This window comes from Hylobates moloch, unplaced genomic scaffold (genome assembly GCF_009828535.3).
Source record: "Hylobates moloch isolate HMO894 unplaced genomic scaffold, HMol_V3 SCAFFOLD_3, whole genome shotgun sequence".
Lineage (NCBI taxonomy): Eukaryota > Metazoa > Chordata > Mammalia > Primates > Hylobatidae > Hylobates > Hylobates moloch.
In genome coordinates, this window is record NW_026652278.1 from 16,207,095 (window position 1) to 16,220,681 (window position 13,587).

At 47.6% G+C, this 13,587-nt stretch overlaps 1 protein-coding gene across 1 annotated transcript in view; it reads right to left on the reverse strand.

Moving 5' to 3' along the window:
- The window catches only part of SLC18A2 (solute carrier family 18 member A2), a 40,125-nt gene that overhangs the window by 12,735 nt on the left and 13,803 nt on the right, over positions 1-13,587 (reverse strand). Inside the window, exons 7-10 of the mRNA XM_032176753.2 lie at positions 13,067-13,156; positions 12,911-12,954; positions 12,776-12,836; positions 10,497-10,592 (exon numbers count right to left, since the gene is read on the reverse strand). Of these exons, the coding sequence (XP_032032644.1) occupies positions 10,497-10,592; positions 12,776-12,836; positions 12,911-12,954; positions 13,067-13,156 (291 nt within the window). The remainder of the gene's footprint in view (positions 1-10,496; positions 10,593-12,775; positions 12,837-12,910; positions 12,955-13,066; positions 13,157-13,587) is intronic.

Below are 13,587 nucleotides of genomic sequence, written 5' to 3' on the forward strand. Positions count from 1 at the left end.
TATCCGGCGCCTGCCGGATCTGGTCTGGACCCACGTGGCTTCTCCTCCACACAAAGCTGCTGAGACACTCCAGAAATGAAAGTCCTTTCTCTATCAACTGCTTCATCTTGCCTCCATCTCTGGCTGGTGGTGGGCTTCACACATGGGCGGATACGAACAGCTCCTGCCTGGGAGCTCAGCACCTGCAACCTTATGTGTGATTTCATCCGACGGAAGTAAGACACAGTCATTGAATGAATTAGGGAACCATGAGATAAGCAAAACAAAAAAGTTAAAATTACCCCAAACCCCATCCATTACTCAGATAATCACCACAGTTATTTTCCCCTGTAAGTTTATTTACATATGTAAATATATTTATGTGTGTTTTGATTTTCAAAAAAAAAGGATTATACTCTATCCTGCTTGTTTCAGTTGGCTTTATGAACATTTTTCTATGTCAGCAACATAAATGTCTATCTGGTCATTTTTTGTGGCCAAGTCAGATTTTTTTTTTTTTTTTTTTGAGACGGAGTCTTGCTCCGTCACCCAGGCTGCAGTGCAGTGGCATGATCTTGGCTCACTGCAACCTCTGCCTCCCGGGTTCAAGTGATTCTCTTGCCTCAGCCTCCCAAGTAGCTGAGACGACAGGCACGCGCCACCACACCTGGTTAATTTTTGTATTTTTAGTAGAAACTGAGTTTCAACACGTTGGTCAGGCTGGTCTCAAACTCCTGACCTCAGGTGATCCGCCCGCCTCAGCCTCCCAAAGTGCTGGGATTACAGGCATGAGCCACCACGCCCGGCCTCCTATCCAAGTTTTATTGCTGTCGCCATAGAGGACACCTGCATCCCCCAGGTTCTGATGTGCCCAGGGTGATTTTCTGCTAGTGGTGGCAGCAGTGGCCTTGAATGTGTCCTCCACATTGAACAGAAAGGCCTAGCTGTATCAGACCCAGCTTGGCTACCAAGGGAATTATCCACATCAGCTGTGTCTGGTCCTCATCCATTATTAGAACCACAGGACAATCTCTTTATGAGAGACTGCTTTTCAAACTCCGAGTGATTTTAGTATTTTTTCCTTGAAATCAGATATACCAGACTTGATTCCAAGCCTTGCCCATACATAGTAAAAGTTACTTTGTTCTCAATCAGAGGACTGCATAAGTGAGACATGCAGGTAAATATCAGATGACCGAGTGCCTGCTACACTCAAAATGCATGGGGCCTGGAGGTCCTTCTCATCCCGGCAGCTGGCCACACACTCACAGGCAAGTGTGATTTTGTCTCTTTAGGATAAACGACGAATGTCTACCATCAAACCCAGAAACAAGCTGAGTCTTCCAACACAGCAGGGACTTCCAAATAAATGGCTCCATGAGCTAAATCCAAAACCAGATCATTCTAGACATGGGGGTTCTGGGAAACACTAATAAAGAGCAATCTCATTTCATTTTCCAGAGAATTATTTCTGTCATGCTTAGCAATATGTGGTGGCCAAATAATTGTTCAGTGTAATCTGATTGAGCAAACATTTACTGACAGCCACGTGCCCAGCATAGCACTGGCCTGCAGCAAAGACAATGACAACGTGATTCTTGTCCTGACGCAAGTGTTTTGAAGGAAAGGAGCAGATGACGTTTAAACTGTGACCTGGCGAAGTGAGGAACATAACAAAAACACAGGTGTCATGCTCTGGGGACCTGGAACTGCGTCTGGTCAAGCTCCGCAGAGCAGATGGTGTATAAACCTGGCCTCAAAAGCTGTGTCGTCGTAGGACTTCCTACCAGCTCTAGAGACTGTTAGTCCGGACAGTAAGATATCATGACAACCTTTGTCTCATGATAAGAATCCCCAAGGGCCAGGTAGGTATAAATGAATAAAACAAGCAAATTGCAAGCAAAAATAACAGTGCAGATACCATGATAAAGAATCACTGACACTCAGCCTCAGTGTCAGAGAAAGAAAATGGAAAATGGAGAGAAGAGAGGTCTGTGGCGACCCAGAGGGCCCAGACTCCATCCAGAAGGCAGACGCCACTCCCTGTGGCCATTCACTCCCCTGAGGGACTGTAGTTCCAGTACTGGAAGATACTGTTTGTTTGTTTTTTGAGGTGGAGTCTCAATAGAGGCTGAATGTCAGTGGCTCTGTTGCCCAGGCTGGGGTGCAATGGCACAATCTCGGCTCACTGCAACCTCTGCCCCTTGGGCTCAAGTGATCCACCTGCCTCAGCCTCCCAAAGTGCTAGGATTACAGGCATGAGCCACGCACCCAGCCTCAGCAAGAATTCTTTCTAGGGCTTCTCCCGACTCAGTGAGAAAAGTGTTGGCTGGGACTGGCCTGCAACAGTGCCCTGGGCCATGGCAGGAACCCTCCCTTCTGCGGAGCAACACTCTTCACGTATCTCTGCTCACACCACAAAGTTCACCAAAGGGAGAGCTTCTACCATCCCTTGTGATTTGGGTAAAATCTGGCTTCAGCCACAGCCTTGGCCAGCCAGTGAGGGAGAGGCTCCGGCCATCACGAAGCCTGCGGGGAGCTGAGCTGGCCATCCAGCCCCGGAAGCAAAGCTGGAAATGAGACCTTGGGTTTCCTCCAAGCTCCAGATGACCCCTCCCTGAAGGCCAAGGGCTTGGACTAGAACCAGAATAGGGGCAATGGTCTGCCCTGTCCTATGGCAGGCTTAGGAGGATCCTGAGTCCTCGCACCCCAGGGCCACAGAAGGCTGGCAGTCCCTCTTGTCTTCTGGTACAGGCCCGTGTCCTACCCTCCGTCCCACTTTGCATCCCCACAGCTCATTAAATACAAAGGGGCTGGAAGAACCAGAAGACAAGAGTGTGGCTCCATCCTTGTCTGGGGCCTGTTGCCCAGGGCTTCAGCTTCCCTTTGGGGGCTTGTAGGCCTCACCCCGAACTGTAAGTCCCTAAGTCTCAAGGTGTCCAGAAAGGCCATCTGACCTAGAACTCAGTTATAGAGAAAACACCATGAAATCATTCTTTCTCCACCCACTCAAGCCCAGGGCTTCCCCTCAAGTGGCAGATGAGGAATTTGGGGGGCAGGGTGGCAAGGGAGCCACATGGAAGATGGGTGAGCTGCCATCTTTACCACCCCTGAAAAATGTGGCCAAAAACAATGCCTTCAGCAAGAGCAACCCTGTGCCACCCATACAGCTAATAAGATTGTTTGCCCTGACTTCAAATATCACAGTCTTTCTCCAGAAACAGTGAGGGGAAGCATAAAGGCAGAACAGCCTTCCTTTCACCCTGGACTGGAGCAAGCTCAGAGAAGATTCCTGAACACCAGAGGTTGGGCTGCAGGGGCAGCTCCCCACCCTTAGCACTGGGGCCTCCGCATTGCGTCACTCACAGTACCCCATCCCCAGGGTCAGTGATCCATACGCTGAAAGCTACAGAGAACTAGGGAAGGTGGGGTATTTCCCCTCCTGCTGGTGCTGACACAGGAGGCAGGTAAAGAAACCTGATTCTCTTGAAGACAGACATGTCTATCTCTGGGGCAAATGAAAGGAGGAACCTCGGTGGTGGAAATGTGCAGCAAGCTGGTTGAGTGAACGTCTGGCGCCGGTGATAAGCCCCACACAGCAATCTGATGAGATCCAGGCAGCCTGCACTCTGCTATCTGCCCCTGATGGCCCACGGCTTCTGGCTGACTTTAAAGATTTTATAAAGAAAGCCTCAGGCTTTGTCTGAAGAGGATGAGCAGAAAACATCTTAAGTGTCCTGCACACGGCCAGGACACATTCAAAGAGGATGAGAGTTCAGCTAGGCGGCCGAGAGACCCATTTCACGCCTGTAATCCCAACACTTTGAGAGGCTGAGGCAGGAGGACAGCTTGGGCCCAGGAGGTCGAGGCTACAGTGAGCCATGATTACACCAGTGCACTCCAGCCTGGGTGACAGGATGAGACCCTGTCTCTAAAAATAAATAAACAGATAAGAGCTTCTCAGCTCAGGAGTGCATGCAACGTCAACACAGCAGCTCAACTCAGCAGTGCACACCCCACTTGGACAGCAGGCGCCTCCTGAAAACACCGAGAGACCCACGTCACCTCAAGGACGAGAGGGAAGAAGAGCTGGGAAACAGCCTCTCCAGCGTCAGCAGTGGGTATGAGCAACAAGGCCAGAGAGTGTCTTCTCATCTGCTGTTCGCTGACTCGGTGTCAGATCCAAGTCCACCCCTCCTGCCAAGCGGCACGCCTCTTTAGGAGCTCTGAAGGTCTTTGGGCTTCCTCTTTAATCTTGGCTGCTAGGGAGTTCAGAGCTAAATTTTCTGCCTAAGAAACATTCTTATTTAGTTCCAAGAATCCTTCCTCCTTCGCTGAATACCTCTTCTGATGTCAGGCTTGGTTTGGGTTTTGTTTTATGACACAATTCACAAGGTTTAAAATTCACCCTTTGGGCCGGATGCAGTGGCTCACGCCTGTAATCCCAGCACTTTGGGAGGCCGAGGCGGGTGGATCACGAAGTCAGGAGTTCAAGACCAGCCTGGCCAAGATGGTGAAGCCCCATCTCTACTAAAAATACAAAATTAGCCAGGTGCAGTGGTAGGCACCTGTAACCACAGCTACTCGGGAGGCTGAGGCAGGAGAACTGCTTGAACCCGAGTGGCAGAGGTTGCAGTGAGCTGAGATCGCACCACTGCTCTCCAGCCTGGGCAACAGACTGAGACTCTGTCTCAAAAAAAAAAAAAAAAAAAATTCACCGTTTGACAGTGCATGGTTCAGTGATGTTTAGTGTATTCACAGAGTTGTGCAACCATCATCACCATCTGATTACAGAACATTGTCACCATCCCACAAAGAAACCTCACACTCCATTAGCAGTTTCCCTCCATCCTCACCCCCTCTCCCCCAGCCATTTGGGACTTTTTAGGTATTGTTCGATGAGAGAGCATAGCAACTTAATTCAGATCCCAAAGACACTAGTACTCACTCCAGGCCAACTGCAAGGAGGCAGGCAGAACAGGGAAAGTCTAAGCCAGGGGTCAGCTTCTGGCAAGACACCCCCCTTCCCCAGGGCTGGATGCCTGTGACAGAATAAGGTCACCTGAAGAAAGGTTGTGGACATTGAAAATGTCTGCTTGATTCAGAACTGAGAGTCTCCATCTGAAGCTATCCACATGTACCTTGAAAGAACTATAAAAAGGACATAAATCTCTAGGAAGGACTGTTGATAAATTCTTAAAGAAAAAGGTGTGTGGGGGAGGACTAGCCTTCCAGATATGCAACCACATTCTAAAGCTACAGTAACTAAACAGGAATGGCAAGTGGATCAATGGGATGAAAGAGAGAATCCAGAAAGACAGCCAAGAACTTGTGGTCCTTGAGAAAATGATGAGGATGGGAAGAATCAGATCCACTGCTTCAGAAATGGTCCTAGGACAACTGGCTGGCCATACAGGGAACAAAACTACTAGGTTCCTACACATGCCTTGGGACAAAATAAATTCCATACAGGTTCAAGATTTTAATGTAAAAAACAAATCAAAAATGTATTAAGGGAAAACACAGGTGATTAAAAAAAAATCTTAGCATGGGAAAGGCCTTTCTGAGCTTGACTTGATATGACAATGACACTAAAGGGAAGCCGGCTAAACCTGACTAGTGGCATTTTAAATATTTGAGTGGCTAAAAAAAATCCATTGAAGAAAAATCCATAAAGTCAAAAGACATAGAACAATATGAGGGCAATAGCTATAAAACATGTGGTAATAGATTATTATCTTAATACATAAAGAACACATAAAATCAGTAAGGACAAATAACTTCATAGAAAAATGGGCAGAGTATATTCATAAGAAATTCATAGTAAAAGAAATACACATGGCTAATACACATATGAAAACATGCTCAGTTTCACTCATAAAGAATTTGTGGCTGGGTGTGGTGGCTCACACCTGTAATCCCAATAATTTGGGAGGCCAAGGCAGGTGGATCATCTGAGGTCAGGAGTTTGAGACTAGCCTGGCCAACATGGCAAAACCCCATATCTACTAAACATACAAAAATTAGCTGGGTGTGGTGGCACGCACCTATAGTCCTAGCTACTGGGGAGGCTGACGCCACGAGAATCGCTTGAACCCAGGAGGCGAAAGTTGCAGCAAACTGAGATTGCACCACTGCACTCCAGCCTGGGTGACAAAGTGAGACTCTGTCTCAAAAAAAAAAAAAGAAGAATTTGTAAAAAATAAATTAAAGTGAGGGCCGGGCACGGTGGCTCACGCCTATAATCCCAGCACTTTGGGAGGCCGAGGCGGGTGGATCACCTGAGGTTGGGAGTTTGAGACCAGCCTGACCAACATGGAGAAATCTCATCTCCACTAAAAGTACAAAATTAGCCAGGTATGGTAGTGCATGCCTATAATCCCAGCTACTCAGGAGGCTGAGGCAGGAGAATCGCTTGAACCCAAGAGGCGGAGGTTGCAGTGAGCCAAGATCGCGCCATTGCACTCCATCCTGGGCAACAAGAGCGAAACTCTGTGTCAAAATAAATAAATAAATTAATTAATTAATTAAAACGAGACCCCCTTTCTGTCCTATTCAAGTGGGAAATGCTGAAAGATTGTTATTACCTGTGTTAATGCAAGAGCCACCAAATAGTCAAATGTCTGTCTTTTTTTTTTTTTTTTTTTTGTGAGACAGAGTTTGCTGTTGCTGCCCAGGCTGGAGTGCAATGGTGCAATCTCGGCTCACTGCAACCTCCACCTCCTGAGTTCAAGTGATTCTCCTGCCTCAGCCTCCCGGGTAGCTGGGATTACAGGCACCCCCCACCCACCACGCCCAGCTAATTTTTTGTATTTTCAGTAGAGACGGGGTTTCACTATGGTTGGCCAGGCAGGTTTCAAGCTCCTGACCTCAGGTTATCTATCTGCCTTGGCCTCCCAAAGTGTTGGGATTACAGGCGTGAGCCACCACACCCGGCCTACCTTTTAAGAATGCACCCTATAGATATATTTCCAAACATGAACAGGAATGCATGTTAACCATACGCTGCAGTGTAGTTTCCTCTTTCTTTTTGAGACAGGGTCTCACTCTGTCACCCAGGCTGGAGTGCAGTGGCATGACCACGGCTCACAGCAGCCTCGACCTCCTGGGCTCAGGTGATACTCTCACCTCAATCTCCCGAGTAGCTGGGACTTCAGGTGTGCGCCACTACTCCTGGCTAATTTTTTTGTTGCTGTTATTGGGTTTTTTGTTTTTTGTTTTGTTTTGTTTTTGTAGAGACAGGGTCTCGCTGGTCTTGAACTCCTGGTCTCAAGAAATCCGCCTGCCTTGGCCTCCCAAAGTGCTGGGATTGCAGGCATAAGCCACCGCGCCCAGTCTGCCATATGGGTTTCTAATGGCAAAAACTGGAACTGTTAGGGAAGCAGAAGTTACACCATTTTAAGCTCAGCTCCATCTTAAAACCAGCAAAGCACATTCCTTGCCAGTCACGACCCATAGTCATGAGATGTTTAGAGTTAAGGAAACAGCCTAAAGATACGTACGAGGACACTCTCCTACAACAGCAGAAAGTCCAGATGTGCTCTCTGAGGACGCCCTGCTCTAACAGAGTTGTTTCTAATAAACTTGCCTCTTCTCCTGTGTTCTGTGACATGCCTTGAATTCCTTCCTGAGTGATTTCCAAAAACTTTATCTTGGAGTCTGGATTGAGATCCCTTTTCTGGCAACAGAATGAGCCCAAATGCCCAATAATAGGGACTGACTGAGGATTTCAATAGTTATATATTGTTTTATTTTAACAATAAAACAATATGCAACCATTAAAAAAGAATAAAGGGTTTCCAGTTAAACAGGGCAGACTGAATCTATAGGTTTTTCTCCACTCCCACCTCAAAGTCCATTTAAATGCTAGCAAAGGAATAGAAGAAAATTCTAGACACACAGCCCACCCCCCTCCTACCCCCATACCTTCCTGAGGACAAACAGAGTGGGAGAAGAGAAGGGACAATACGAAGAAGAAGCGAGCAGAGGACACCACAGAGAATGCTGGAATCTTCCACCTGCACATGGTGAGGCCAGCAAGAGGCAAGAGCCGTTGTGCCTCACAGCCAGAAGGGAACTGAAGCTTCGGGTACTGTGAAGGTGGGGCTGAGAGCAGAGGCTGTCAACATGAAAGCAGGCCGAGAGGCTGTGTTAAGAGCAGTGGGACCCCCAGCACTCCAGCCTTCACCCTGGCAGGAGACAGTTTCTCCAGAGAAATTAACCAGAATGGGAACCAGCAGCAACACAAGAGGCTGAAACAGGAACATGGTGCGAGGGAGGGTGTTATTGCAATAACAACGACCTCACCAAAAATCCCCAAAACACTCAGGGTATACACAAAAGGCTCTTTAAATTTAAGATATGATAGCACCAATTTTAAAAACTCAATAGGCAGTTTAAAAGATGAAGAGGAATAACTCAATGGAAAAGGGGAAAGACAAGAAATTAGAAGCATAAAAGTAGGGAGTCTAACACTCAGCCAACTGGAGTAAAAGAGGAGAGAAAATAGGGGGATTCATTAAAGTAATAATACAAAGAGTCTCCCCAGAATTGTAACATGGGGTTCCCCAAGTGAAAGGGCTGATTAAGCAAGTGTTCAGCTCAGAGGAGGAAAACAGACCCCACTGTGAATCATCAACGTGGACTTTTATAACCTAGAGAAGAAGTAGAGGTCCCTCAGGCTCCTACAGAGGCTCGGATATGAGGGCAACACTGGCCTGCCCTACAGCAACCCTGGACGCTAGAAGACAACAGAACAGCGGCCTGAAAACTCCCAAGGAAAATGATTTCCAACCAAGAATTATACACGCAGACAAAGTCAACCAAGTGTAGGATGAGGGTAAAATATTTGCAACTATGCAGGGTCTCAGAGACCTTCACTTGCCACGCACACTCTCTCAGGAAGCTGTGGGAGGCTATGCTGTACAATAAGGAGGAAGTCAGTCAAGGGCAAGGAATACGGGAAACAGAAGAGAGGCACAGAAGATGCTGGGGTGATGGGGAAGGAAAGTCTAGACCAAAGACCTAGGATAGACATCCACAAACGAGCGAATACACAGAAAGGTCAGGTTTGCCAACACTTGACTGCAATTGGAGAATTTTTCATCTTTGCCAGAAACTGGTGGATATATTCATACACACTACATAAAACATTAAGAAAATTAAAGGACAAGGCAACAACTAACTCCAGGAAAATTAAATTTGCAAAAAGAAAGGAAATTAATCATGGTACCCTACATAGCTCAGTCAGCTGTGAACAATAATTACCCAGTCACAATAATGTCAGTGCTGAATGCCAGTCTAACAAGAAGCTGTAATGCAATTATTCGGGGAGGACAGAAGGTGGGAAAATGTGTGAGCTGGTTGTTTGATATTTCCATGTGGCGCTGCAACGGCATTAAATAATCCCCATCTACTGTATTAGGAAGCTGGTGGACAATGTCAGACATTGGAAAATTTTTAAAAAGGGGGTGTAATTAGCCAGGTGTGGTGGCACATGCCTGTAATCCCAGCTACTAGGGAGGCTGAGGCAGGAGAATAGCTTGAACCTGGGAGGCGGAGGTTGCAGTGAGTGGAGATCGTGCCACTGCACTCCAGCCTGGGTGACAGGGTGAGACTCTGTCTCAAAAAAAAAAAAAAAAAAAAGAGTCGGGGGTGTACACATATTATTTAGAGACATAAGGGTATCAGCAGAAGAAAGATCTAAAAGAGTTGAAGGTAATGGAATCTGAAGGGCTTTGGGGATCAAGAGGTGTGGGAAAAAGACAGCTGTTTTTCCTTATAATTCTTTTATCTTTGACTTAACAATTATGTACATGTGTAACTTTGATAAAAAATAAAATTTAATTAATTTTAAAAAGTAAATCTATGTGTTCTGACATGGAAACATGGCCACAAAATTGCATGAAGGAAAAACAAGAGGTTACACAGTGATATAAATGGCAAAATTCACTTGGTTGGATTTTTAGGCATTTCATGCAATAGGGTGGTAAACACAGAACCATCTAGAAAAAGACATAGAACTGTTAACAATGAATATCACAGGGGATGGGCTGGGGGAGGGAGAAAGATGAGCATGAAATTTAAAAATGTTTTACTTCCTCGATCAATACACTTTGATTTTGTTACAATAAGCATGTATTACTTTTCAAAATTAAAAATACTTTTTAAGAATTAATCGTTTTAACAACCAGTTTGTTATTAGTCTCTTTCACATAAATTTTATGGCTGTCCAGTTAGTCCAGTTCAGAAACAGGGGAAGATGCTGACTGTACTTTTACTCTCATTTCTGCCCAGATCTGACATGTCTGTGTGAGTTCTGCACCCCTCAGGGATGATGGATAAACCAGAGAACAAACAGATGCCAAGGCTGCCCTAAGCAATGACCCCATTAAGAGTCAAACACAAGCAATCACTTTATTATCCCCATAAGGGCAACTCAGCAGGGATGCCCTGAGGACAAAGGCTGCCCTGAGGACAAATGTTCTTGAATCAGAAGAGCCCACCCCAGTCCTTACCCAGCTGCCACTTTCGGGAACACATGGTCTCCATCATCCAGATGGGCAGGGCCGGCTCCAGCATGGCGATGCCCATGTTTGCAAAGCAGATGGAGCCTGTAAGGGAGGAAAGGGCTTTGTAGTGGCTTCTGCCTCCTCTCTCATTTCCAGGCACAGTTAGACTCCATGCGCCTACAGCTCAGATAACCGCAACTTCTACTTTCATTAAGTAAAGGATAAATCGCATATCAAGGGGACAGCAAAGGCTGTTTATCATAATCATCATCATCATCGTTGTCGTCGTCCATCATCATTGTCGTCGTCCTTATTTTAAACAACTAGAATCCCAGAGACAAAGTTTGGACTGGAGGCAGCCCTAGAGATCCTTTGGTTTAGCCTACCCAATTATGGTTTTATCAATGAAGAAAGGAAGCCCAGTTTATTAATGAAGTAGCTTGCTTGGGGCCACCCAGCAATCAGGCCACTTCCAGACCACACACAGTCTCGGGGCAACCTGAGGCTCTCGCATCTGTGTTTTACTGTGCAATAAACGTGGGCATTTCTAATGATACCCTGAAATGCCAGAAAATCCAAGCAGGATCAGGTGCATTCAGTACAGGCATGCCGTCAGGGCATTTTTAAAGCAGGATCAGGTGCATTCAGTAGAGGCATGCCGTTGGGGGGCGGGGTGTTCAGCGATACATAAGGGCACCTATGCAAATATTCATGATCTCTTAACCAGAACCCTTTGTAAATATAGAACTATCTGGAAAAAGACCCACAGAACTGTTCTCCATCATTCTGGGAACTTCCTGTGTTGTGCCTCTTGGAACCTCTAATTTGCTACAACAAATTCAAAGAATATTGTGCAATCATGATGAAGGTGCACATATAATGAAGAAAGATCTGTTCATTCGATATGACATTTAAAGGCAGAGCATATCAATGGCAGGACTCTCCTCAAGTTGAGAGCCACTTGGCTCTCAACTCCCTTCCCCAGTCAAGGCTGCCTGGAAGTGTCGATGACAGTCCAGGAGTGCTGGGTAGCATCTTTGTGTCTCCTGTGAGCAGGGACTAGACAGTGAGGTTCCAGGGAAGCCCAAGACAGGACAGGCCCAGGCTGCACAGCCCTGCTCAGACGTGCCCAAGTTTCAGGGAGTTACATTTCTGGAGCCCCCGACCCTCACCATACCTCCTCCTCCCCACCTCAGATGCCAGGGTTCCAGAAGCATCTGAGCTCTGAGATGCCCCCTGCATCTTGCAGACATCACTGCATGAATAAGTCACCATGCCACCTCCATATCCCTTTGGCCAACAAGCATGATAGACAGGGTCTTGGCCAGGGTTACATACCTGCTGCCCTAATCAAATCCAGCAGCAGAAGGGTTAAACAAAACCAGGCTGAACTTAACTACTGGTGCCCAATTCTCCCAAGCGCCCTCCAGCCTACCTGTGTTAAGGAGCCGTGCTTAGACACATCTAACCCTAACTGGGTCCAGTGCTACAGTGCAGGCTGCCCCAGAGACCAACACATCAGCACGCGGCCAGACCTTCTCCTGGCCTGACCCCAAGGGTCTGCTTACCTTGGTACTGAGGCCCAGCAACACCTACACAAGGCTGGTCCCTGGTTAGGCAGCCTGCGGCCTGGCAAAGCAGGCAGCCTCCTACCACTGGGACAGTCTTGGGGAACAGTCCCTTGGATAGATGCAGACCATTATCCTTCCCAAGAGTCACAAAACCCCAGTGCTTTCTTTTAGCCCCTCTAGGCCGAAGCATGTCCTTTAGCCAAAGGGTGTTTGAAGGGCCTCCCTGCTGCTCGGCAGGGATGCTCTCTGCAAGAAGGGAGCCCCTCTGGTCCCTGTGGGGCTCTGCTGTCAGTTTCTATTCATACATGGCAAGGTGAGTCAGACTGCCCACCTGGGACCCTTGCCTTGAGGCCAAGGACTCCTTCCAGAAAGTTCAAGGCCAAACTGATGGCCTTCCATACAAACACAGTGGGCAAGCTTAGCTCCAAACAAACCCAGCTGGGCATCCCCAGGACCCAGGCAGCTCTGCAGAGCCCAGCATACGCCATTTCGATTTTCCCCAAATGAGACAAAAAGGGCCTTGGCTGAGTGTCAGAAAGCAATGGTGGAAGAAAACCATTTCCTTTGACTTGTAGCCTCTTTGCCTTTTCTGTTTTTCTATAGCCCAACATTTCTAGCAGCACAACGAAAATCAGCCCTGGCCATCCACCCCTGCCTCTAGCACGCGGCCATCACCTTGCATTCCCCTGACTGAGAAGACCCACAGAGCCCCACCTGCAGCAATGAGGATGTACGGGTCCTTCAGCAGCGTGGTTAGGGGTGTCCCTTTCTGACTCTGTCAAGAAAAAAACACGGGTCAGAAGCATCACCATGCCCCCTCCCCCAGGGCCCTCATTCCCAGCCGCTTACCTCTGGCTGCACCCGGGATGGCTGGAGCACAAAGAGCTGAATAGCTAAAAAATAAAAATAAAAAAGACAAGCCCCTCTTTAGAAAGCAGGTGTGGCCCAAGCACGTGCCAGCACGATGGCAAGGTCACAGCAAGGCACCCATGTGGACTCACTCACCTCCATCCAAGAGCACCAGGGCGGCCAGCACCAGGAATGGAGCCGTCTTCCCCACAAACTCATACAGCACACTCCCGAAGGGGGGGCCCACTGCAGGGAGAGAAAGTGGGGATACCACCCCTGGGACACATGCCTTCTCCCTGTACTAGAACCATCTATTTGACTCTTGTGTTTCTCTCTCTACTTTGTTCCAATAAGGCTTTGGGGTGGCTGCCCTATTGTTCTGTTCAGTTAGAGTTCAGTTGTCTTGGCAACTTCCTCCAAGTGGCTTTTCCTAAGAAATCGGCAAGAGTCTATAAAGGTCACCCTGAAAGCAAAGGCCCGAGAGAAACAAGATCCAGGCCCAGGGCTGGGCTGCTTCCACTGCACAGGAAAATGTGTAAACAGAGACTTCGCTCCTTGTACACCAGCGAAGGCAAGGCTGCAGGCTCCTGGAAGCAAGCGGGAAATCGGGAGAGGAAGGAAAAGGCTCTGAATCCCTCTCAGGGAAGATGTTTGTCCCCTGGTCTGGGAAGTCAGCC